The sequence below is a fragment of the Hippopotamus amphibius genome, chromosome 3, assembly GCF_030028045.1.
Source record: "Hippopotamus amphibius kiboko isolate mHipAmp2 chromosome 3, mHipAmp2.hap2, whole genome shotgun sequence".
Taxonomy (NCBI): Eukaryota; Metazoa; Chordata; class Mammalia; order Artiodactyla; family Hippopotamidae; genus Hippopotamus; species Hippopotamus amphibius.
Genome location: NC_080188.1, coordinates 71441879 through 71468263, shown reverse-complemented (window position 1 = coordinate 71468263; position 26385 = coordinate 71441879). Strand labels below are relative to the sequence as shown.

At 52.5% G+C, this 26385-nt stretch overlaps 2 protein-coding genes across 8 annotated transcripts in view; both read left to right on the top strand.

Moving 5' to 3' along the window:
• The window catches only part of PPP2R2C (protein phosphatase 2 regulatory subunit Bgamma), a 148292-nt gene that overhangs the window by 102707 nt on the left and 19200 nt on the right, over nt 1–26385 (top strand). For both annotated transcript variants that reach the window (XM_057726398.1, XM_057726399.1), the window contains exon 6: nt 17160–17324. In XM_057726398.1, coding sequence (XP_057582381.1) covers nt 17160–17324 — 165 coding nt within the window. The remainder of the gene's footprint in view (nt 1–17159; nt 17325–26385) is intronic.
• Nucleotides 4–17151, top strand: LOC130848222 (uncharacterized). 6 transcript variants are annotated; one of them, XM_057726405.1, is made up of 4 exons: nt 4–1964; nt 5514–5576; nt 7007–7297; nt 12055–17151. In XM_057726405.1, the coding sequence occupies exon 4, from the start codon at nt 16077–16079 to the stop codon at nt 17046–17048; it is 972 nt and encodes a 323-aa protein (XP_057582388.1). In that variant the 5' UTR covers nt 4–1964; nt 5514–5576; nt 7007–7297; nt 12055–16076; the 3' UTR covers nt 17049–17151. The 6 variants fall into 6 exon arrangements, with proteins under 6 accessions (XP_057582388.1, XP_057582387.1, XP_057582386.1 ...); XM_057726404.1 differs by having other exon boundaries at nt 7004–7297; XM_057726403.1 differs by having other exon boundaries at nt 3605–5576; nt 7004–7297.

Sequence of the window (26385 nt, the reverse complement as noted above, 5' to 3'; positions counted from 1 at the left end):
CTGCCACGGCCCTGCCGTTGCCACGGCAGGCTGGGTGGCTCCCGGGTGGGGCGTCAGTTGGCCTGTCGTACATGAGCTGGCTTGGGGGCTGCTGCTCTGTTCAGCCTCTTCGGTGGGGTGCCTCCTGGCTCACAGTGTGTGAATGAGGCTGGGTTTGGAATCACGATGAGTTTATGTATGAAAACTGTAAAACTGTGGCCACTGAGTGTTACATTTGACCCCTCCCCTCCTCCAGGGTGGCCATTAGCCGCCGTCATCTGGGGGCCTCATCAGCGACCGTGGGGGAGTTGGAGTCCTGGGTCAGCCCTCCTGGATGAGGGGTGGCCGACCACCCTGAAACTGTCGACCGACAGCTTCTTTGGACCTTCCTCTCTGGGCCCCAGGCAGGTGCATCCGTGTTTGATGAACAGCCTTGGGGTCCTGCCCAGGGCTTAAAGTGACAACTGGGCTGGATGGGGTCAAGGTGGGGGGCCCTACTTGGAGGCCCCCTGTGTTTATAGGGCTATAATCCTATAGGGATTATAGGATTGACTCCACTCTCCACCGATTGGTGAGGAAAGAACATGGACCTGCAGAGGGGCCCAGGCCAAGGCTTGGCCTAATGGGGGCTGTGATGGACAGAGCAGGCAGGTTACTGAGGTGTAACTACTCTATAGACCAATAACAACAACAATAATAATAATAGTAACAATGCGCAGTGAGGCTCTGTGCCTGATAATAACGTGTTCACATGAACTCGATTCATCCTCACAACAATCCTGGGAGCTGGGTACTGTCATGATCCTCCTTTACGATGAGGAAACTGAGTCACAGAGAGCCCAGGTTAACTTGCTCAGAGTTCACAGCAGCCGATGGCAAAGCTCGGTTCAATCCTAGGTCCTCCAGCCCCAAGTCCTCATTTCCAAGCTTTCCAGCCAACTGCCCTTTGTGAAGGATGCTGTCCAGACAGGTGCTGGAAGGAAATGGGGGGACTCCCCGCACAAGAGCTGTCTCCGAGTGTTCACTTGGTGCTGGGTGCCAGGCAGCCCTGGGCACCCGGAGCTGAGACTACACAGCTCCTGCCACGAAAAGCTCCCAACACAGGGGGTTGTGCCTGCTATGCTGCCGTCTCACAGGTCAGAATCGGGCTGTGTCCCTTGGAGCAGAAGCCGGACCTGGGGGGAAGGGAGTAGGAGAGGAGAAAGGAGCGGTCTGGGGAGTTCAGAGGAGAAAGGGTGTGACGAAACTCTTCTGGAGGCCGAGAGCCAGGAACTTGCTGGAGACCACTGGGCAGGGAGACCTCAGAACCGGGAGGAAGGGAGCTGGGAGGGCTGAGGGTAAGCACCCGATGTTCCCTGAGCCCAGCGAGGGGTGGGACAAAGCGTGGGCTTCGGAGTCGGTGTGAGTCTCCGGGAGTCTGCCTCTACCACCTTACGCTCTGTGACCTTGGCGAGTCACCGCACCCTCTGAGACTAGGTCTCCTTACGAGTCCCTCCCCCCATAGGATGGCAGCATTCAGTGACCCCCTGTGAGATGCACCAACACCAAACGGGTGCTTAAAGGGTGTCAGGAAACATTAGCATCTGTCTCCTTCCTCCCTTCCTAGTGCTCAGGGCCTGGAAGGTAGAAGTGGATTGGGGTGGTCAGGAAGGTTCCAGGATGGGCTGGGGCTGGAGCTGCTTCAAGGAGTGGAAGCTCAGTTTAGCTGGATGGAAAGGGCAGGGCTGGGCTGGGCCTCTGCTGAACCCTCTATTCAGGCTCAGACCCCAGCGGGTCCCACCCCTGTCACCAGTGCTTAGACACCAGCTAGTGAAGGGTCAGAACACCCCGCTCCAGCTGGCTCATGCAAAACACAGACATTTACTGACTTATGGAACCGAGAGAGCTGCAGGTACAGGTGGATCCAGGGGCTCAGACGATGACGTAGGCTGGCTTTCCCTGCTTCTTGCCTCCGATCTCTGCTCTGGCTTCAGCCTGCACATGCGGTGAGTTGACATCAGCAGTTCAGGACCTGCCCTCCCAGAATAAAGTCTAGGAGAAAAGAGACCGGCTCTCTCTGAACTGTCCTACAAAGCCCCCAGGTGGCACCCCACAGTCTCTGGGCCTCCGGGGCCCCCCTGAACCCATCACTGTCGGGGGTGCAATGCTCTGGTTGGCCCGGCCCTTCCCTGCTGCCGGAGGGGTCAGCTCCACCCCCAGGACAGTATCTGAATGTGGGAAGGGGTGGTCTCCTCGGGAGAAGCAGGCGCTGCTCCAGGCGCTGGGGGCCCCTCGTGGTGGGCAGCACAGACAGACGTCCACTGCCGAGTCTGAGGTGCTGACCCGCTTCCCAGCAGAGTAAAATGAGGAGTCACACAGGAGCTCCACGTCTGCGAACAGGGCAGGCGTGGGGCTCACGGGACTGTGGCTGGCCGTCCTCAGCTTCCTGCACCGCACTCTACAGTTTACACAGTGGCTTGCCATTCACAGCCTCACGTGGTGCTCACAGGAGCACGAAAGCTGCGAAGCAGTGGCAGTGTTATCATCACCCACCTATGCGTGAGGGATGCAGACTCCGGAAGACTGGGGTTTGGCCCAGATGGGACAGAGGCCCATGGCCTGGCCCAGTGCTCTTTGCCCTGCCCTTGGGCTGCAGCCTTGGGAGAGTGGCACCCACTCTCCTGGAGCGCAGATTTCCTTATCCTCAGACTAGAGTGGGGACAGTGACTCCTGCCCAGTTTATCTCCCTGGGCTGTTGTAAGGATTCAGTGGCACCATGAATGCCGAGGCCCTTTAAAAATTGCAAAGCCCTGCAGCTGTGTAAGGGGTTATGTTTAATTTAACCATCAATTCCTCTTCTGTCCCAGGCCCCGTGCTGGGCCCTGGGGACAACAGGGACAAATGAAAGAAACTGAGCTCCTTCCTCAAGGGCCTCACGTGCTGCTGGGGGCACAGCCCTGACCTGGGTGGTATCAGCGGTGCCATCCGTGCTGTTAGTCAGGTCTGCACACTCTGCCTGGGCTACCCGGGAGGACTGAGAAGGAGGCAGGGTTAGGACGCCCCCAGTGGCTTGAGGAGGCTGCCGAAGGGCCCAGGGTGGGCGGGGAGGAGGGGACATGACGAGGAAGGAAGGTGGAGGTGGTCAGGGCAGCTGCGGCGGGCCTGGCCAATGGTGTGAGTGGGGGACTTCCTCCTGGGGACCACGGTCTCCAAACATCGACCATTTGCAAACCTCCTTTGCAAGTATTACTACATGTGTACGCTGTGCGTTCTTTCATTTCCTTTTCCCATTTTTTTCTAATTTTTATTAATTTTCTTTAAATTAAGTAGCTTTAATTTTGGCTACATAAATGTATTTTGAAAGAGACCTTAATTTTACTACCATAAATGAACGTGAAACGTATCACACCATAAATAGGAGGTAGTTATAAATGCCATGAAAAAAAACAAACAAAAAATGGGAATAAAATCCATCCTCAGCCCTGCCCAGTAGAACTTTCTGTGATACTGGAAAAGTTCTCTATTTGCACTGTGCAGTATGGTAGCTGCCTGTCACGTGTGCCTACGGAGTAACTAAAATGTGGCTAGGGTGACTGACAAACAGAATTTTTAAATTTAATTTAGTCTGCATGAATTCACACTTCAGGTTAAACAGCTACACGTGAAGACTCTGTAAATGCTGCATGTTAGAGCCCGAGGCTCGTTCTTTCTGTGGGATGTGGGAAGAGACAGTGCTTCAGGTGTTAGAGGTATGATCGCACAGAGACCTTCTCCCTCGTTCAGCGAAGGACTGGAAAGTATTAATAACTGAGAGCTTTTCTTGGTGTCTGAATCTGTGTTCTGAAGATTGTGCACCTCCCTAACTGCTGTCAGGTGATAAGGCGCTATCAGTGCACTGTAAACAGGGGAGCAGCATTGCTGGCTTACGGGGCGGGGCTGTGGGTGGACTGGGTTCCAGCAGACGAGTCTGGAAGCCAGGAGACTGGGTAGATCCAGGGAGACATGGAGATGGATTGTGCAGCGCGTGGCCATGGGTAAGAAGCCATGAGCTAGATCGATAGTTAAAATATAGACTTTGTAGATATGGGGCTGTATCATAACTGTCTTTTGGACCAAGGTGGCCAGAGGACGTTGGAACAGGTTAGCTGTTATTAAGGTAAGAGGACTGATCCATCCCAGGACTGCAGGTAGACTTTCCCAGTCATTACTGTCAGCTTCACCTCCTAACACAGATTGTGCCCCGTCCACACACTGGAGGGCACACAACTCACCAGTATATTAATGAGCACCTGTTCTGTGCCAGGCCCTGTGCCCCGTGCTTGAATCAGAGAACCAAAGATCCATGCCTTCCTGGAATGGACATATAATTTAATGTTGATAAACCATTAATATAATAAATAAGCAAAATGTCCAGTACATGAGCAGGTGACAGTGCCCTGGGGAAGGAGTGGGACCAGGGAGCATAGCAGTGTGAGTTTGCCTCCAGCCACGTTTTGCTGCATGGCTGCAGGTGCAGAGTAGGTGGAGAGGGAGCCAGGGTGGTAGGATTGCAAAGTGAAGATGCAGACGTGGGGCCGATGGCATGTGCAAGCAGTGAAAGTAATGGTTGGCCCCAGAATCTAAGCCAGGTGAGGAGGTGATGGCTGGTGGCAAGAGGGGAGCATCAGTGGCTTGGGGGTCCCCATGGGAAGCCAGAGGGGCTTCTGTGGCTGCACATCCTACCACATAACTCTGTTAAATCTGTGTGTGGCCTCTAATTTTGTGAAGATGAATTGTTAGTTGATCAAGATATATAAATGTGTTGGCCCTTAGTGATAGGAGAGTGTGAGCGTTACAGAATGCTGGAGGTGCCAGGGCCGGGCTCAAGGAGGCTCTTGCCTGTAGAACCTAGGCAGACAGAAGGAGCTGAGTGGAATCTCCAGGGCATATGGTGGCTGTGGAAAGGTCCCTGCATTAGATCAGTTCATCAGGGAACCATGTTGCATGAGGCGCTCCCCATGGCCTGCTGCTGCTTGGCTACCAGAGCGACAAGACACAGGGACCCAGAGCAGAGAGACCTGGCAGCGTCCCATGGTGTCCAGCCTCCCCTGGCAGGAAAGGTGTCAGGACCATGGGGTTTGGTGTGATGATGAGTCTGATAGCAGCCAAGTAATTAGAAAAGGCGTTTCATTTTCAGTGTGGGAGGAGGCCAGAAAGGTGGCTCTGACTCCACGCTGAGCTGGGGAATTGCTCTGAATTTTGAAACACCTTCTGAGCAAGTCCCTTCTGGAGGATTCTGGACCTAGGGGTTCACATTCCTTTGACTCTTGCTCTTCAGTGTCTTGATTTGCCTCGATGCTGCTGTTCAGTCCTCAAGACCACTGAGAGTTTTCTGCTATGTTACCATCTCCTTGTGTCCAAACAGTAACACTTTCTATTTAGGCAGAATTGATTTTTAGCAAAGGTTTTAAGAGAAAGGAAAACCTTTTTAATAAAGGAGAAAAAGTGGGCATTGTTTTGACCAGTAAGAATAGTGATAAAGCTGACTCAGAGGACCTTTCCTCTTCTAATTCTAGAGTTGGCTGCTCTGATCAGAGGGAGGGGAGCCTGGTACTGCCTGAGCGTCTGCCGCGTGCCAGGTACATACTTGGTGCAGTTCCTTTGTCTGTCACCAAGGCTTCAGCCTCATTCCTCTCTCTCACCCACAAGATGGAAAGAGGTGCCAAGCCCTTTCCATTGTCCCCCAGTGACTCTGGAATCATCCCCTGCTCTCCACCCTAACCAAGGCCAAGCTCAGGCTGCACCATTCCTGCCTGGACGATTGCCTGCACCCACCTTGCCCAGACAGCTAGCCCTCTGCAGAGCTGTGAGAGTGGCTCGAGGAGCCTCTGGTCTGCCCACATCAGTCCCCTGTGTAAAGCTCTCAGCGGTCCCCAGCAGCGTCTGGAGAATGTCCACATCCCTCAACAGTGCCCGGCAGCTCTTGAGGCGCAGCCTTTGCCCACCTCCCCGGGGTCCTGTGCTTCAGGCTTGCCCACAGCTTTAGGCCATTGGGTTTCCCTTCGTGTTACAGGGGTGGGGGCGGTGCTCTGCCTTCTGTGGATCCTTCTCTGGATGACCCTTTCTCCCTCTCATAGCCTGGCTGCCTCCCATTTGCCCACAAGCATCACTCACAGCCCCCTGGTCTCCTCTGCTCTGTCCACTCTGTGCCCCTCCCAGGCTGGTCTGAGCCTCGCTGGACCCACACTCCCTGGTCACACTGGGCTCTTGTCATCTGTTAGTATGACCACCTCCCCCATTTTCTGGTGAAACCCTTGGGATTAGGAACCCAGGCTGAGCCCTCTCTGTGTCCCCACACAATAATGCAGGACCCGGCACATCATAGGTGCTTATGAATGGTTGTAGATGGGGACTTTGGAGGCAGGAAGTTCATAGTTTCCATCTGGTCTTAGGATACAGATGCCTTCTTGTAAATCTGAGCTCCAGGGTGGGGGGCTCTGAGACCCCAGACACTAAAGAGAAGCCCTCTGGGCTCTGGAGTCTGGCTGAATTGGACTCAGATTCATTGCTTTACCTCCTTTGCCATCAATTTCTATGATTGCAAAATGGGCCAAATTCCTTATCATATTGATATTTGTGAGGAATAAAGGTATCATTCATATAAAGGGGCCTGGCAGTTGGCTGATATTATCTTCCCCCTTAGACGACAGCCCCTCAAATACTTAAGGCTGGTTCTCATAAATCCCTGCGTCTTCTCTGATCATTGAAGCCCTCTTTCCCCAGTGCCATCTCCACATCTGTTTAAACAACCCCTCATGTCCTTTAATACCAACATTTTGAGGCCCTTAGGCAGTGCTGGGTGATTTTTCTAGAGTTTGAAGCATCTTAAAGGTGCCGGATTGCACAGGAGGCCTCAGCTGATGGACCTCTGCTTTATTTTTAGCACCTAGAGACTTGTAAAGATGATTCAATTGATTTTTCTCCCCCCTGAATGATTTCTCATGGTGGAAGCTGGCATCACACCAAGCCTTAGCCTGGAACAAATTTCTAATTCCCATTTACGTAGCAGGTGCTGAAGCCAGGCTGGAGGGTGAAGCAGTTCCAAATCTTGGTCAGCACGCGGCCGCCTGTGGACTAGACTTATTTTCTGTACAGGGAGCCAAGGAGGGGACCGACGACATCCCCTCCATGTGCCAGGCTCTGTGCTGGCCAAAACCCTGGAGCTTGGGGTTCAACCCTGCCTCCAACACTGACTCGCCCAGCAGCCCTGCCAGTCATTCGGGCCTTCTGAGACTCGCTTTTCTCTTCCATTCAATGGGGTGTGCCTCCTGTGCTGGGAGCTGTGAGAGCAGAATGGCTGGTGAGTATAGGGCCTGATATTCTGTAAACACAGGACCCACACCAGCCCATAACCACTGTCAAGCTTACAGGCTGCCTCCCTTCAGCCTCCCACAGATAAGGAAAGTGGGGTGTGTCTGTTCAGAAATGCCCCAAGTCTGAATCTCCAAAGTCAGCTTTCCACCCAGAGAGCATGTTGTTAAACTGTTACCAGCACCACTGCTTTGGGGGCTCAGCAAGGCCAGGCAGTTGGCTGGTTTCCACCGTGGCTGAGGTGTCCTGCACGCTGTCCATGGTGCTGACTCCATCTGAAACCAGTGCTGCGTCCCATCATCGCCCTCACCACCTGCCGCACCACCTTCACCTCTTACTGGGTACTTACTCTCTGCCAGACAGCGCTCTGTCACCGTGCACATATTAACCTATTTAATCCTCCCCACATCACTGTGGAGTAGGCAAGATTAACATCCCCTCTTTACAGGGGAGGAAACTAAGCCACAGAAAGGTTAAGTAACCTACCCGGGGTCACCCAGCTGGCAAGTGGGTGGGATTCAGACTTGGGGCATCTGGAGCAGAACTCCTGCATGTCACAGTCACACCACACTGCCTCTCAGTCATGATGGTAACAACCTCCAAGGCAGCCACTGTTATTGTACATTTATTGCAGGTGGTACTGAGCTGAACGCACTGCACTTGCTACGCTTAATCCTCATGGCAGCTCGTGTAGGTGGTGCTGTCATTCTCTCCATTTTGCAGCTGTGGAGACGAGCTCTGAGAAGTGGGTGCACTTGCCCACGGCCCCTCCCAGCCCCTGGTCACTCAAATTGTCCGACCAACCCCGTCCATGCAATAATGTTTCTGGCTATTGTTTTTGATCCTGAGGGAAGCAGGTGCTTTTTACATTACTGCAGAATAGAGTGGGGACTGATTCATAACACAGGTGGCCGGATGCAGGGGCTTTGACAGCTGTATGATGTTTCTAACTTTTCCTCTGGACATGTGACTCTATGGTGCTTTCTGTCTCTTCCTGAAAGGCTGCCACGGCACTTCTGTAACACACTCCTGATTAAACTCCCCTCGACTCCAGACCACAGACTGTCACCTGCCCTCTGTCCCTCCCTCTTGGGGCGCCAGCCTGCCATCTCCCAACTCCTCAGCCTTCTGCTTCCCCTTCACCTGGAACACTCCCCCCAACCTGACCCTCTGCCTGGATAACTCCTACTCACCCTCTGGCCTCGGCTTAATGCCTTTGCCTCAGAGGACCCTTCCCTGACTCTCCAGCCCAGCCCAGGGCCTTGTTATAAATCTCATCACATGCACCCTGTATGTCTCTCCTAGAGCATCCATCATGGGGCTAATATCTGTTTTTTTTCACTTCTGGGCTAGGAGCCCTGAGAAGTTGGGACAAGGTCTGGTTTGCCCCTTCTCAGTGCCATGACAAGGTAGCCACCTAGGTGTGCGTCCCAGTTCTGTCCCAGCTTGGGTTTCCCTTGCCAACTCTGGGTTGGATGTAAACGCAGGCATGTAATCCAGCACAAACCCTCACTGTCCTTCCGGGGTGCAACAAACATTATACCTTTTTCACCCTGCTTAATTTCATGTCTGTTTCAGAGGAAGAGAATTACTCTGATTCTGATTTAATTGTTGCTAAAAGTACCAGCCATGTGCTAGAACCTTTATCTCTTTGATGAAAGAGATGTCATCTCCTTAAATCTTCATTACAGCCCTGCAAAGCAGGTGGTATCCATCCATTCTACAGATGAGAAAAGCAGGGCACAGAGAGGCTGAGAAGTTTTCCAGAGGTCACACAGCTGTTATTTGGTGGGGCTAAACTGTCAAGCCCTGGTTTTTGTGACTAAGAAGTCAGTGTTTTCTTGCCTGTCTAAGCATTTAGGAATCACATAAGTTGGCATGTGGCAGAGGTGTGCAGACTGGCTCATCACACAGAGAAAACTCTCTAGGGTTTCAGTGCGCTTGTGCAGTGAATGGTTATTTGGAATGGCTCTTCTCCCACGGCCCAGCATGGCCCCAGTGATCTGGTTCTTCTCTTTGGGTGAGATTGCACCATCACAGTTAATAAGGTTCTGAACAGGGGAGGGAAGGAGGCTGTTATGGGCTGAATTTTGTCCCCCCCAAATCTGTATGTTGAAGCTCTAACCCCCAGAGCCTCAGGATATGACTGTATTTGGAGATGGGTCTTTAAAGAGGTGATTAAGGTAAAATGAGAGCCTTAGGGTGGGTCCTAATCCAGTATGACTTGTGTCCTTATAAGAAGAGGACTCGTGTCCTTATAAGAATTGTACAACATGAAAACTTATGGAGAAGATGGCCACCTGCAAGCCAATGAGAGAGGCCTCAGAAGGAACCAGCCCTGCTGACACCTTGATCTTCGACTTCTAGCCTCCACAACTGAATAATTTTCTGCTGTTTAAGCCACCCAACTGTGGCATTTCGCTATGGCGGTCCGAGCAAACTAATACAGAGGCACAGGTAGCCAGGAACCTCCTGTAGGATCTGACTCGGTTAGGCCGGAGTGCTTACAGCTCATGTTTGTAGGCAGGTCATCTTTTGGAGAAAATTTGCTGAAAAAAAGCAGCTTTGCTTGCCATGCCCCAGTGAGACTGCCTCCATGTACAGGAAGACTTCCAGGCCCCTCCACACCAGCATCCTTGGGGAGACTGTGTAGCAGGCCTCTTGTGGTGTGGCCTTTGGCAGATCCGCCTCCATCCTTACTCCGCAGCTGCTCAGTCACCATGGTAACAGGCTCCCCCTCCTGAAAGTGTGCTCCTACCAAGACATCAGGATAAACCACACTTTGCTCTGTTCCATCAGTGGAGCCCAAGGCCACATCCTTCTCCTCATGGAGCCTTGGCCCACTCTCAACATCCAGCTTGCCCAGGATACAGCCAGTCCAGTGAACCCCAGCAGCAGGGCCTTTGGAGGTGCGGACCCCATGGGAGAACTCCATGTTCTGTGGAGGTGCAATCACTCCAGAATAGAGCAGGCAGTGAGAGGAACACAGGCTGGGAGTTAGGAAGCCAGGATTCCATCTTCGCTCTGCCTCCACCTCTGGTCCTGGGCCAGTCACCTCCCCACCCTCGTCTCCCTCTCCTCCTTCGTGGGATGGGAGGGTGGGAGGTCCCTTCTGTAGGGTCACCCAGATGGCCTGCAGGGGGCTGCCCTCACCAGCTCTCCGAGTGTTTGACCATGTCTCCAAGCTCAGTTACTGGCCCATCACATTAATTGATACTTGTATAATTCTTTGGCGTTTATGGAGTGCTTTCCATACGTCTTTCTCATTGGAGTTCCCCGGTGGAATGAACAGCGATGTTTGTTCATTTCACATGCCTCTCATTTTATGATCAGTGGAGATCTGCCCAGTGGATGAGTGACGGCCCTTGTACCCGTGCTCCTGGGGTAGATAAGGGAGACTAAATCTCAGAGAAGTGCACCTCAGAGGAGTGAGGGCCACAGCGGCACAGCCACCTTCTTTCCAACGTTTCAGGACCCTCCGAGTGGGATCCCACAGAGCAGTGTGACTTTGAACCAGTGATCAGCCATGGTGCCTGGTGCTGGTGTCACCCCACTGTTTTCAGGAGAGCAGGCGATGCCCTTGGCAGGAAGAGATGAAAGAGTTTCTATAAAAATCTCTGCAAACCTGATGGCTCTGCAGAAGACTCACCTGGATCACATTCCTGCGTCCTTGGCAGGAAGAACCATGGACTTTGTTCTGGAATGGAACAGGACAAGCCCCTGTTTCTGAGCTTTACTGACCCCCCAGCGTTTTTACACACTGGCAGTAAAGAGAGGCTTCTGTTGCAACAGCAAGATTGCAACCCCTCTTCTAAACCTGGGGTCAGCAAAGAGTTGCCCAATGGGGAGAGGTGAGCCCAAGAATCCACCAGTTTGTAAAGCTTGATGGGAACATGGCCACGCCCATTCATTTACATATTGCCGGTGGCTGTTTTTGCATCACAAAATCAGAGTTGAGTAACCTGGAGGAGATGAGATCTTGTGGCCAGCTAAGCCTAAAATATTTACTCTCTGGCCCTTTACAGAAAACACCCCCTGGTCTAGAGCGTTACACGTGTGCTTGTTCACACTTGGCCACTGAAGGAAAAGGGGGCTGGAGCCAGACAGCTGCCAGAACCAGAGCCATCCTCCCAGGCCCCTGGGCACCCCAGCGAGGCAGCAGCCCCTCCTGCCCACCGGCCCATGCTCCCGCGGCTGTCTTTCCTCTCGTGTTCCTGGAGCCTCAGTTCACACGAGTCCACAGAAGTTGAGAGACTGGCCCAAGGGAGGCTTTACATGGGTTAAAGGCAGACTTGAGCCTGGAATGCAGGCTCCCTGGCAGCCAGTCAGCACTGTGGCACGTGCCTTCCTAGTAGTTCACTCACAGAGCACCTACTCCGCGCCAGGCCCTGTCCTCAGTACATCACGTGCACCATCTCAATTAATCCTACTGCTACCCTAGGAGGTAAGGCATACCATTGCCAGTTTGAACTTGGGGAAACTGAGGCACAGAGAGGTTTAGAAACTTGCACACACAGCCAGCAAGCAGACAAAGCCTGGATTCAGCCCCAGGCTGTCAGGGGCCAGAGTTCTCACCCCCACTCTGCGTTGCCTCCCAAGTCACAGCATACTGCATATTGTAGATTCTGCAACTCAACTTAGTTCCAGTCCCAGGCTGGTCCTCCTCTGCCTGGCCCTGAGCAAGCAGCTTCTCCTTGCTGAGCCCCTATTCCCTCATCCACAGAAGGGGGGGTACCTCTCTCACAGGTGGAGAGGATTGACCAGACACAGAGGTGAAGCCATCTGCTCAGAGCCAGCCTGCAGAGCATCTCCGGTGGGTACTGGTACCAGTTTGGTACAAACTGGAGTTTGGGGTATAAAACGATTTTGCTTGCACTCAAACGAGTGAAACAGATAGGGCAGCCAGTATGTGTAGCCTGAAAAGGCCTTCTCTTGTGGATGAGGGGGAGGGAGGGCCGGGCACCCACAGGGCAGGACAGTGGGTGGGAACCCAATCCCCATTTTAGGGAGTTCACTCTAGGTGAGGCTGGGGTGCTAACCAGAGGCAGGGAGCCCCACTGAGGCAGAGGCAGCCTGGGCTGAGGGCCAGAGCAGAGGGACCTCCCGATGGACGAGCTCAGGACGTGGAGGCAGGCTGGATGTGATGGAGGGAGAGGGAGGGGTCCAGAAACTGCCCTGACTCCTGGCTCTGTGCTTCAGGGCTGGGGCTGCTAAAACAGGGGACTGCAAGGAAAGAAGCGGTCTGGAATAGATGTAGAGGAAGTTGTCAGTGATACTAGCATTACGCCCGTGTCTTTACTCCATGGATGCCATACCTTTCCACAAACTGGGTGGCTTAAAACAACAGTAATCTGTTGTCTCACAGTTCCAGAGGCCTGAAGTTTGCAGTTAAGGTGTTGTCAGGGCTGTGTTCCTCTGAAGGCACCTGGGGAAGATCCTTCCTTGCCTCTCCCAGCTCCTGTAGCCCCAGGCATCACCCCAGCCTCTGCCTCTGATGCCACATGGCCTTCTCCTCTGGGTATCTCTGTTTCTCCTTCTGCAAAAGTTTCTCATAAGGACACTTGTATTCGAATTTAGGGCCCATCCAGGTAATCCAGGAAGATCCCATCTTGAGATCCTTAACTTGAACATATCTACAAAGACCTGCTTTCCAAAGAAGGTCACATTCACTGTCTGGGGCTGGGTGGGGGGAGACACCATTTGACCCACTGCACTGGAGAAAAATACCTCGAGCTCAGCCGAGGGGTGGGGACCAGGGACCGAAACTAGTCTACAGTCTCCCTTCACTGTCTCTGTGTGACCTGCTCCTCTCTCCACCTACCCATGTCTGACAAACTTTCCTTGTAGGGAAAAATCATTCTTAGCTGCCAAGGTGTGATTGAAAGTTAAACAAAAGCCATCAGACACTTGGAGTACAATTAGATGGAAAAATTAAACATGAATAATTCATCCGGCTTTGCCAGGGGGCGGGGGGCTTGTAAATGAGTCTAATTATGCTCCTTCCCAAAGGAGGTCAGTCCTGCTGTGAAAAAAGCACCATCTGCACGTGGGATTCACGCAGCTGATTCTGAAATGGGGATGGGGGAGGCCCCCTGGGACTTAATCCTCGAAATGAAAGGGTGCTCCAGGGTCATACTCAACCCCTCATTTTGCAAATAGGGGAACCAAGGTTTACAGGTGGAAATGATTTTTGCATGTGGAACTGAACAGTCCAGAGAGTGGTAAGACCAGGCACCCGGCCCAAGGCCCCCAACATCCAATTCAGTTGGATGTTGGTCCTGCCAAAATCCAGGCGTGTATGGTCAAGTGTCTCAAAGTCCACAGGCATGTGGCCACTCAGGTAGGGGTCCCGGAGGAGTGTTTGCGGTGTCTGGGACGTCATTACTGTGCTACAGAGGCTTCTCCACATCTACTTCCTTTGTCAGGAGTCCATCTCCAGGCCCATGCTCTGGGATGTGACCACAGGGATTCAGCAGGGACAGCCCCACTTGATAATTTGCCTGTCACACCCCCGATGGCCAGCGAGGAGCTGGGCACCCACAGGGAGACCCTCATCCTGCAACAAGTGGAGCCGGAGGTCTTAGAGAAGCCATCCCGGGACTGGGTGACGGTAGACCCGGTTGGATGGCCATGCCATGAAGGACACTGTGCTGTCCTGGAGGTGCTGGATGTGGCTGTGGGTCCTGGGCTTCAGAGGCACACGTTGGCCATGACTGTGCTTTTGTCTTCCTCCACCAGCATCACGTGGAAATGAGGCTCTGTGCTTCGCATCATCTTTCCCCAGCACCCAACTGTATCCTGTCCTTCGACTGAAACAGCAAGAGAGGTTTCCCGAGTGATGCACAGGCTGTAAGAACTGTGGTCCAAGGCTGTTGGTGGGACCAAGGCATCAGAGATTCTGCCTCCTCAGCCCACGCACAGGGTCCCTGGTCCACATGGATCCCCCGTTGGCCAGCCCTGTGGACTCAAGCCTTCATGGGCTTGTTCAGAGTTGTAGTGGGTGTTTGCAGAAGGCAGGCCAAAGCTGAACATGGTTGTTGTGAGGCCATCAGGAGTGATTAGGGTGGTGCGGGTCACAGGAAACAGGAAGCCCGTGCTCTATGATCAAGCAAGAGGCCACAGCCATTTGCTTGGCCCTGGCCCCTGTGTGAGTCTGGGACCAGGGTCTGGGGGCCTGGGAGAGGAAGCTTGGAGACACCACATTGCCTTCGCTCCGGCCACTAGCATCCACAGCTTCCCAGGTTAGAAAGATAGTTCATCAACCCCAGCTTCCGTCTGCACACGCCAGAGTTCAGACATCATACCTCTGATCCCCTCTCTGTTGAACTGGATTCTAGAATATCTTGAGGCCGGAAAGGGAAGAGTTTGGACACTGACTCAGTCAAGAGAGTTAGGTGATCCTGAAGTAACAATTAGAAAGTCTCAGAGGTGACAACAGCCTGAGGCACAGCACAGCACCTGCTGGCTCTCAGAGCTTCCACCTGGAAGGAACACGCGTCACTTGTCCCTTCTGCCCTCCATTCACTAGCAAAAGCAACAAGTCACTATGGCCTGAGTCCCCTCAGGCCACGGGACAGGTCTCCATGGGACGTTCAGAGAACCACCTGCTAGGCAAGTCATCTTCACTTCCTGAGGAGGGTATAACCCTGTGAAACATGGTGAAAACCCATGTCCCCTAACAAGTGACACAACCGAGACTCGAACCCAGCCTCCGTGTCCTGAGGCCTGACACTTCTGTGGGAGAATCTAGTCCTTGTTTGCAGAACATCTGACAGGTGCTGTACTGATGTGCGTGACATTTATTAAATGACGGCACTTTTTCTCTAGACACCATTTTAAGTTCGGTAGGAAACTGAAGCCATTCTGAGCAGGCAGAACCCATGGAAAGTCATCAGTGGGCACTCACGCTGGGAAGGATGGGGATGCAGGTTGGTGTTGATGGAATTCACATCCCAGAAGTCTTTGCTCTTTTTCTTTCTCAACATTCAGTCTCACTTTTTCATGATTTAATCTCTGCTTCTTATCGTACCAGAAAACCACAGTTTCCTGGGAAACCAATTCAGGCACTGACGGCATAGCTCCTTTTTTCTCTCTTTTTCTATTTAATGGGATTCTAAGTTTCTGGTTAATGGTGTGCTTCTAGCAAGCAAGATTTGAGCATTTACAGAGACCATCCTCTGATTGCACAGATTCAACCGTCTTTTCTGATGTTTTATAAACTCTACTGTTTACAGAAGTCAGAAAATGCCTCTTTCTTACTAAGAGAGGAAGCAGCCTGGGGTGGATGGAGGAGGGAGGGCTGACAGCAAATGGATCTCAGAGTTTCAATCAGCATTTTCCAGATAATAAAAAATAATAAGAGCAACTGACATTCACTGAGCTCTGTAATGTGTTAGGCAGTTGCCAAGGGCTTTGCTTCTTCTCATCTTCACAGCAAACCTATGAGATTAGAACTGTTAGCCCTTTTTACAGATGAGGAAACTGAGGCATGGGGAGCTGGTTGGATTGGGTGTGGGGGAACTCACCCAGGATCACACAGTCAGGAGGTGGCAGAGCTGGCATTCTCTGAATCCAGAGCTCACATGCAAAGAAGAGGGAGGAGGGGACATTTCCATCCGAAGAAGCAGGCTTTGCAGAGCCCCCACAGGGCTGGGGAGACCAGAGACCAAGGGTGTCACTGTCCGAGAGGAAAGTGCCTTTAGGGCAGAGTGACTAGTAGGATCTGAAGCCAGAAAGGTAGAGAGAGGCCAGGGTATGCCAGGCCTTGGATGCTACACCACAGGGTTATGATTTGCTGTTGTACGCAACAGGGAATGGATAGGAACCCAGCCTCAGCACTTAATGCTGAGTCACTTTGGACATGCTGTTTACCCTCTCTGGGCTCCAGCACATCAGTCAGGGATACTTCCTGTCCAAGCAACAAAATTCTTGACCCTAAACAGAAAATGGATTTATTGGCTCCCGTACTTAACCGTCCAGGGGTTATGGTTTCAGATGAGTCCTCATCCAGCATTCTAAAACTATTGGCAGATCTTTCTCTCCATCCACTCTGTCTTTGGGGCAGTCTGCCCCATCCCCAGGCTCTGGGTTTCCCCTTGTCATGGCAGGGGAAACAATCCCTTCCTCTCCACACCACCCAGACCTACAGAGATGACAGAGCTGCATGCCAGTGTTCCCAGCCTTCCAAGTCTAGAGCCCCTCCATTGGCACATCTGGCTCTGTCTGCTCCTTCTTCACAGTGTTCTGCGTGGGCATGGAAGGCACAAATCAGAGGTGAAAACCCAGAAAGGCAGAGAACCTTTTCTAAAGCAGAGTCTTGTTGCTGTCGGCAGAGGGAGTGGGTTTGGAGGGTGCGAAGGGGAGCCAACGGTGTCCATGCACTCAGCTCAGACACAATTCACAGAGTGACGGGGAGAAATGAAATTGTTCACCTAGTGTGTCCACGGCCCAGCTCTCAATCATCGCTCCTGGTCTTCCACTTGGCAACTGGTAGGGGAGGGGCAGAGGGGAGAGGCCTCACGGGTTGCCAGGTGTGGGGGCTGGGCAGCTGGTGGGCACTGGCTGGAGAGAGGGCACAGGTCAGAAAGGAGGCAGCGGTCCCGCCTTTTGGGGACAGTGGACGGTCACTCAAAAGGAGTGGCCAGCAAGCTATTCGACACGCAGGCCTGCAGCTTGGGGACTCTGTGGCGGGGTGTGTGTTCATGAGTCTCCAGAATGGAGACAGCTCAGACGTGGGGTAGGTGGGTGTGCCGGGGAGAGGCGTTGGGATACCCGAGGGTCTCCGAGGTGGGGAAGGCAGAGCCGCGAGGGCGCCCTCCCTTCACCGCCCCTTCCTTGACCCGGCCGCCCAGACATCGTGGACATTAAGCCGGCCAACATGGAGGACCTCACGGAGGTGATCACCGCGTCCGAGTTCCACCCGCACCACTGTAACCTCTTCGTCTACAGCAGCAGCAAGGGCTCCCTGCGCCTCTGCGACATGCGCGCGGCCGCCCTGTGCGACAAGCACTCCAAACGTAAGTGCGCATGCCCGCCAGGGCCCCCGCGGAGGGTGGACGTGGGTGGGCGGGCGGTCTGGGTGCTGGAGGCTTGCGGAGTGGGCGGGGCACGGGGGTGTTCCGGGTGGACTGGGGGGTGGACTCGGTGCTTCTTTAGTGCTGCTGGCAGGGGCACCTGGTCCTGCCACCCACTGCCCCCATGCAAGTCCCTGCAAAGACAAGGGCCAGGGAGTAAGCTGGGCATTGGGGGCCAAGGAGGGAAACACTCAGCTCTCATCTCCTCCAGGAAGCCTTCCCTGACATATTGGGCCAGGTCCCTCCTCTGCACCCCCAGAGCTCCCAAAGCTTTCCTCTCGCAAAACTAGCCACACTGTGTGGAACTTTCTGTGGCTGCTCTGTCTCCGCCGGCAGCCTGTGAGTTCCTTGGGGTCACCTCATGCTGGAACCCATCACAGGGCCAGCCACAGGGTTGCCACAGAGGTGCCAAGGAGAGTCAGGGCTGAAAAAGGTCCAAGGGAACCTCACATGACAACAGCCACCGCCACAGAATAGCTCACACTGGACACTCTGAACCAGGTGCCCAGCCTCGCTGTCTACCTGCATCTCATCGTCACATGAGCTCCCAGGGAGTCCTCCACCGAAGGCGAAACTGAGTCTTCAGGGATGGGTCCAAGGTCACCCACACTGAAAAGTAGCTGGGTGGGACTTGAACCCGGGACTCTGGGACACTCCAACTGGTGCTCCCCACTCCCGGGCTGGGCTGCTTGGTGCTGTGGCTACCCACAGACACAGTGCTCCCCAGAGGCACCTGAAGGCAGAGGGTCAGGCCACAGCGCTCTCCCTGGATGACCTTGCAGGAGTAGCAGTGGGGCAGGGGCAGACATGGCCCCGCCGGGAGGATGAGGGCTTTAGTTCATCTCTGTACATACCCCAGTGCCTCCAGCAGTGTCTGGAAATATGCACTTGAATGAATGAATGAGTGGTGACCTGTTGGCCCCTAGAGGGCTTTATCACCGTCTCAGTGAAGGAGGCAGAAGGCTGTTGGAAGGGACGGGGTCACTCTCTTCCCCCCCCCTCCCCGGGGAGCCTGGCTTCCCTGGGCAGCCAGAGTGGACCAGGCTGCACCAGCCCCCAGGGACTCAGGCTTGGGACCCTCTGCAGCCACCAGCTCTTCCACCCTCCTTGGCCAAGTTCTGTCCCCTAGTCTTATCCCACCCTCCTTCTCCAGTTTGTTCACACTCTGCACCACTCTCTCAGCCATCCTCATGTCCACAGCCAGATAGGACGTCCGCTGTCTGGGTCTGCACTTGCTGGAGCCGCTGTCCCCCGATCACCAGCCCCAGGGCTCCTCTAGCAGAGCCTGGGAATGCCCCCTCCCTGTGCGCTGAGGCTTTCCTGCGGGCTAAGCTGTCAGCACTCAGGGTGGGGACGGTAGATCTCTCTCTCTGGGCAGAGCGGAGGCCACCAGGGCACACACAACCATCCAGGCAGGCTGTCTGCACCTGCCACGCTTCAGGCACTCTTCCTGACACAGGAGTGCCGCAGGAACCAATGGACAGACAATAAACTGCCAACTAGGTGATGTGATGTCGAGAGTTGGTGAGTGGTGTAAACAGCCGCCAAAAAAGCAGAGTGCAGGGAGGATCGTGTCAGTTCTACTGACTGGGGAGGTTACAGTGGAACAGTCTCTCTGAGGGGGTGTGCCATGCAGATCTCTGCGGGGGTGGATCCTCTAGAAGGGGGACACTGCAGGGGCAAAAGCTCCAAGATGGGAAGGCACCAGCGTGGCCAGATGATGACATCTGTATGATGGAATATTGTTCAGACATTTAAAATACTGACTTAGGAGGTTTTCAATGACATGGAGAAATGACTATGTTCGAAGATTCTGTGGGAGAGAAAAGGAAGGCAATGACTACTTTACCAACAGAGTGGAAACAGAAAATCATGGAAAGACATACGCCCAGAAATTGTCCCTGAGTGTGTGCGGGAAGGATGGACTTTAAGGAGAATAGGGATGGTTTTGTGTCCCCCCACGCTGCTTGAATGACGTTCTTCGTAGGCTGGATGTGGGAGTCAGAGCCCCTCTTGGCTTCTGTAACGGTGTTAGCTGGTTCCCTGGGGTCTGAACAAGCAACCACCCACCAGGGCAGCCGCCGCTTGTACATTTCCCTAGCCCAGGCACGCAAGCACAGGTTCCGGGCACATCCTTGTCATACGCCCTCTGGTGTAGAGCTGCATGTGAATCAGCCCATAAAGTCAAGTGCAAGAGCTGTAACTTTATTTTGATGACTCAGGTCCATTGAATTTCTCACCCCCTCTCCTGGAGCTGCAGTGAGCATTGATTAACTTTAGGGCCACAGAGGATTCTGCCTCTCCAGAAGGTTCCAGAAGGCTTTGGCAGGGCCAAGATATGAAGAGAGGGACATCACACCTTCTGACTACCAGGGGCATTTTCAGTGCCTGGTGACACTGAGGGCAGGAAATTTCCTTGCTGAGGACATTTTTGTATAAATGCAGAAACTATGCTTTTGGCATAAATGTTCATAGATGAAGTTGGCCTTTAATTTTCTTTGCCTACACTGTTTGCCCAATCTTATTAAGATGATAATTCTCTTCTAAAATGAGAAGAGAATTATCATCTTTCTCTTTTTTATCCCTAGAACATTTAGTGTAATATATCTGCTCCTTGAAGTCTTAGTAAAACTCACGCGTAAATCTTCTTTGATTATTGGTTTATATAGGTTTTCTATGAGAGTTAATTTGTATCAAAAATGTTGCGTTTTAAATTTTTCCAGAATTTTCTTTCATTCTCAAACTCAATATTCTGCACAGAAACTTTCTCATTAATGCCAGTGACAGGATTGTTCACCTGTCTTTGTACAATACTTTGCAGCTTCTGTTTTCCTTCCTCATTTAATATGCCGTTAAGTCGTGAGTGGAGGAAATATCTGCCCTGCTGTCCACTTTCTCCAGATCGTGTTTGTTCTGTGTTCTTGTGAGAAATTAAGCAAGCAGACGATTGCTGATTAGGTTGTTATAGTTGTTGTTTTTAATCAGAACAAATGGTTGTTATTGGAGCCAGATCTTTTTTTAAAGAGACTTGGAGGTTAGGACCCATTCTTTGCAACTCACTTCTATCCATTTACCCAGTTACTACTCAGAACTCAGGGGATAGCTGGTAGAGACACCCCCAGAGATGAATGGTCACAGCATCATCTTCCCAACAGGTAAGACCATGATTTTCTGTTCACTGAAGAAAGGGCATCCCAGATCACAAGTGGATCACGTGTTGACTTTGCCATTGGGCAGATGAGGAAACTGAGGCTCAGAGAAATGCAGTGGCTTCCCCAGGCCCCTCCCCATGAGGGGCAGAGCCGGGAAGCATGGACTGCTGCTGCCCAGCCCACAGCTTCCCGTCTTTCTCCAAAGCAGTAGAAATCCAGGCCTTTTGTCTGCTAGTAATTATGGCAGGGTAGCCATGGAAACGACTGTGCTTCAATCCTCAAAATAGACAGTTATTTCTGCTTTTAACAGCACAGAGTCTGCCAAAAGGAAGGGCTGTGCCAGAGCGCGAAGATTCCCTAGAATAGGTGATAATGACTGTCGCTCCCCCTGGTGGGACCCCCACTGTGTGCTAGCCCCATGCTGGGTGAAGCAGGATCCGCACTTAACATTGGTCAGGGGCTTGCTACACACCAGGTGCGGCTTGAAGTTTACATCTCATTAAGTCCTGAAAGCTACCCTATGATGGAGGCACTCCATTATTCAATTTACAGATGGGGAAACGAAGTGTATTGGTTTCCTGTGGCTGCTGTAACAAACAGTAGCTTAAAATAACACAAATATACGCTTTTACAATTCTAGAGGGCAGAGGTCTAAAATTCAGGTGTCCTCAAGTCTGCATTCCTTCTGGAGGCTTCAGGGGGAGAGTCTTTTCCTTGTCTTTTCCAGCTTCTAGAGGTCACACGCAATCCTCGGCTATGGCCCCTTCCATCTTCAAAATGCATCACTCCAACTCCTGCTTCCATCATGCCATCTCTTCTTCTGCCTTTGACCTTGCTCCTTCCCTCTTATGATTACAGAAGACTGACCTGGGGAATCCAGGATGATCTCTGCAGCTTGAGACCCTCAACTTACATTTGCAAAATCTTGTCACGTGAGGTAACATATGCACAAATTCCAGGGATTAGGATGGGCCGTCTTTGGGGGCCATTATTGTTTATCACACAGAGGCACAGAGACATTAAGACATTTCCCTAAGGTCACACAGCTAAGTGGAACCAGGATAGAGGGTCCAATAGTCTCATGCCTATCAGCCTGTGTTCTTTCTCACTTAATCTTCAAAGAAGCCTTAAGAACAAAAAACTCTTATGGGAATTGTGGGTGGGCCAGGTTCATTTAAAGGGTCTGGGTGGAGTAGACTCTCAGGACCCACCCCTGGTAATGGATCTGGGGTAGAAAGACCAGACCCAGCCCCCGTCTGTTGGGGAGGTTTCAGACATCTGGAGGCAAAGCTCGGGCAAAGCCCTAACAGAGGGCACGGCCAGTGCAAAGACCCTGCAGCTGGATCCTGAGGCCCGTGTGGCAGGAGCAGGCTTGGGAGAGGTGGAGGGTGAGATCGGAGGTACATGGAGAGAGGAGGGTCCACATGAAGAGGACTTTACAGACCATGGCAGGGGGCTCTGGGTTTACTCTGGAAGGGCAGGGGCCACAGGGGACTTCGGCCTGCCTGTGTTTTAAAGGATCCCTCTGGCTACTGAACGGAGGCTAATTCATGGGGCGAGGGTAGAAGTGGGGACCAGCTGAGGGATTAGCGTGTGCCTCCAGGTGAAGGGTGCTGATGCTCCGGGGTGGACGTGGTGAGTGAAGGGGGTCAGCTCCTGAAACCGCACGGAAGGTCAGCTTTGCCCGTGGACTGAACGGAGGATGGAGAGTGGGAGAGGGTGGGGGGTGGCCAGAGGCTTCATGCAGAGAGGGGGTGCCTGCCTTTACGGAGCAAGCAGACTGCTGAGTAAATAGGAACATGACAGCGGGCAAGTTTCTGAAGGCTTCGCGGCTACTCTGATGTCGGCTTTAACTAAGGTGGTCGGAGGAGGTGTCTCTGCACCTTGAAGAAGGAAAAAGAGTGAGCCTGGGACGGGAGGAGGCAGAGGGAAGGGGTGAGGCCCCAGCTGCGAGAGGGGCCTGGCTGCCGTGGAGTGAAGGGGCAGCTGCGGGGCCCAAAGACAGAGAGGCGGGGGGCAAGTCATGCAAGCCGGGGGCCGCGGTTGGGGTGGATTTTGTTTTGTCCAGTAGGGGCCCTCACGCAGTGCTGGGCAGGGGACCGGTGTAAGCAGAGAAGGACAGGTGTCAGCTCCTCGTCGGCGAGTGTTCATTGTGCCCACCGTCTTGTAGTGACTGCCTGTTGCTGCCCCCTCTGCACAGCCTCAGCCTTCCCGGCGGCAGGAGGTGAGGGTGGGAAGGCAGCCTCGCGGGACACCACCCCCCAACAGCGGCATTGTGCGGGAGCGGCAGGTGCCCTGTGATCCACAGTCCACTGCTTCTCCCTCTGCCCCACGGACCCCCACCCCCACCCCCAGCTCCTCCTGGAGCCCAAGGTGGGACTAGCCTGGACACCTGTGCTCATTACTCAAGCGGATGTTCTCGTATAACATCAAAGCGGAGGAGGGACCCCTTGCCAGGGCAGCCAGGAGCAAGGACCGGGCAGGACCCATCTTATCCTTCAGACCCGTCTCCGCCTGTGCTCTCAGCCTCTGCGGATCTGCAGCCCCACCTCTGTGTGTCTGTGTTTCTCTCCAGGATCTCACTGCCCTGCACCATTGTCCCTGAGCGTGTGGGTCAAGCCAGGGCAGTTCTTCCATCAGCCCTGAACCTCCCTTCATCCCAGCCCCATCTGATCAATTCTGCCTGCTCAGTTTACCCACCACCTCCCCGTCCATGCCCAGAGAAGACCATCTACATGCTGACAGCGAGAACTGGCACATGGCTGATGCCACTGAGGGGACACAGGACAAAGCCATGGGCCCCCAGAGGCCACTTCTAGCAGATACAGGTTTCATTGCTGGGCCTAGAAATGTAAGTGACATCATGCCAGGTGGGGGAATAAACATGTCAGGAAAGGCACAGAGAAGAGGCCACACGGGCAGCACCAGAATGTCCTGTCCACTCTGTGAGCAAGGCTGGGCTCTGAGCCTGGCTCCAGGCGGGGCAGGGATGCCAAGATGACCGATGACAGAGGCAGGACCCCCTGCCCCAAGAGCTCATAGCCCCATGAGGTAACCAGGCATCCTCACTAATGCCATACAAGAGGGTATCCTGGCTGTGTGGGCAGCAAAGGTGAGCATTTGATTTCTTTGGAGAACATCTGGACCAGCTGTACAGAGAACAGGTTGTTTGAATTGGGGTTCTGAAGGATGTATAGGAGTTGGTAGGAAAGACAGGGGCTAAAAATGGAAAAGGAAATTTCAGGGAGAGAAAACAATGGGGAAAAAATCACTATAAAAACAGCTCCACAGTTTTATTGAGCAGCTACTCAAGTCCTTCACTGGACCAGGTGCTTCCAGGTGTTACCTCCAGAGGTCTCACCATGCTTGTCCTCCAGGTGAGGGAACTTGGGCTCAGAGAAGTTAAGGGAATTGCCTGAGGTCACACAGAGCCTGGCTCTGCTCTGCTGCCTGGTATGTGGCAGGGCAAGCGCTAGAATAAGGCGAGCGAGATGCCTAAGTCACAGCGTTGAAGGAGGCATTCGTTTCAGGCGACCCTGAGAGTGGCTTGTTAGTACAGTGCCTGGGGGTCTTGCTTCCCTCACCCTGTTCGAGGCCCTGAGAAAGAGGGTTGGCATGTGGCTGCAGGAGGGGAATTTGGGTATGTGAGGCTGGAGCAGCCTAATCAGTTGGGGCCTGATTAGGAAGGAGCTTGTCAGCTACACGTGGAAGCTTGAACCTTGATCCTGTGGGCACTGGGAGCCATGGAGGGCTTTAAGCAGAAGAGGGACACATTAGAGTTGTGTGCGAAGCTGGAGAGGAACGCTGGCCCCCATCTCAGGCTTCGCTTTCGTTTCCTTGGATAACGGTGCTTCAGAACCTCCCCGGGGCCCCTTCACTTCACTTAGGCAGGCGTGGTGGGGAGTGGGCTCCTCACCGCTCCCTCATGCGTGACAGCGGCGACACCCAGAGAGGAGGCTGTGACTGTGAGGGACCCAGCTAGGGCCACAAGGGCCTTCATTATGCAAAATTATTTAAAAAGAGAAAAAGATAGGACAGAGATTTCTGCTGTTTCAGAGCCCTCCAACTTTAAAATAATTAGGGCAGGGGAGAGAGGTGGGGTGGAGCCCACCACGAGTGACGGGGGCTCTGGGATGCAATTCTTTAAACTCTTGGCAGCAATAATTACTGTGAAATGTCCTTAGTGAGTCCATCAATTAGAAGGGAGATCCCCTTATCTCTTATGAATGCCCTGGGGACCTGCAGGTTGTGTGTGTGGTGGGGGGAGGGGGAAGGGAAAGGATTGATGCGGAAGATTCTGCTGTCTTTTGACAAAAAATAGTTGTATCAAAAATTTCATAGAAATATTTGAAAAGAACACTAAGAACTTCGAGGTATAATTTTTTTTCAGGCTCGTTAATATCCCTTCCCACTAATCTTTTGTAGTTCTTGTTCTTTCCTGCTTAAAAAAACTATCAGAAGTGCCCAAGTACAGCCAGAACTGAGGTTGCAGTGGGCTCTTTGGTGCTTCTGTTTTCAACTATAGGTTAGATCATGCTCTCAGCCTTTGACCTTTGTGGTTTCCTGCTCCTTAAAACTAGCAGAAGACTCAGCCCCTGGCTCTGTGACATCTAGTGCGGATGCTCCTCTGTGATTTTGGTTCACATCCACCTACTGAACCCCCACAAAGCCAGGAGATCTGCAGGGTGCAGGGCGGAGTGAGCTGGACCAGCCCTAGTGGTTTGGGTGGAAGCCAGAGGAAACCACTGAGGCAGGCGAGGGGTACAAAGTCAGGATGCAAGAGACAGACCCCACTCTGTGCTTTTATATCTTATCTTTTGTCTGACCCCTAGCAGCAGAGATGCTAGTTCAGTGGAGAGAGAGTCCCTGCCATATACCTGGGGAAGTGCTGGGGGCCACCTGGGTCCCTGATGAGAGTTTGAGGTGTGTCTTCTTTCAAACCCTTTGCCCCATTTCTCCCAAATATTCTCCCTGTTCATTTAAAGACAATACAGAATCTCACTGCTTTAGTTTAAGTACGAAATCAAGTATTGAATTTTTTGTCTTTACTCCAGGCATCTGGGAGAAGAGTGAAATGTCACTGATTTAAATTTTTTGGCTTAACAAAGAAAAATTATGAATGTTTATACCTGCAGAAATAAAGGTGTCAGTGTACTTACTATCACCAGGGCACAAAACACGGTTATGTGAGATGACCAATCAGAATTCAGGGGTTTATAATTCAAAAAGATACATGTACCATAATGTTCATTGCAGCACTATTTACAATAGCCAGGACATGGAAGCAACCTAAATGTCCATCAACAAATGAATGGATAAAGAAGATGTGGCTTATATATACAATGGAATATTACTCATAAAAAAGGAATGACATCGAGTTATTTGCAGTCAGGTGGATAGACCTAGAGTCTGTCATACAGAGTGAAGTAAGTCAGAAAGAGAAAAACAAATGCCTTACGCTAATGCATATATATGGAATCTTAAAAAAAAAACCAGTACTGATAAACCCAGTGGCAGGGCAAGAATGAAGACGCAGATGTAGCTAACGGACTTGAGGACACAGGAGAAGGGGAAGCTGGGACAAAGTGAGAGAGTAGTATTGACATATATACACTACCAAATGTAAAATAGATAGCTAGTGGGAAGCTGCCGCATAGCACAGGGAGATCAGCTCAATGATGGGTGATGACCTAAAGGGGTGGGATAGGGAGGGTGGGAGGGAGGCTCAAGAAGGAGGGGATATGGGGATATATGTATAAATACAGCTGATTCACTTTGGTGTACAGTGCAAACTGGCACATTGTAAAGCCATTATACTCCGATAAAGATCTGAAGAAGAAAAAAAAAGGAAT

Excerpts from the sequence above, each read along its gene's own strand:
- LOC130848222 (XM_057726407.1), top strand. The coding sequence starts at position 16,077 with ATGCTACACCACAGGGTTATGATTTGCTGTTGTACGCAACAGGGAATG.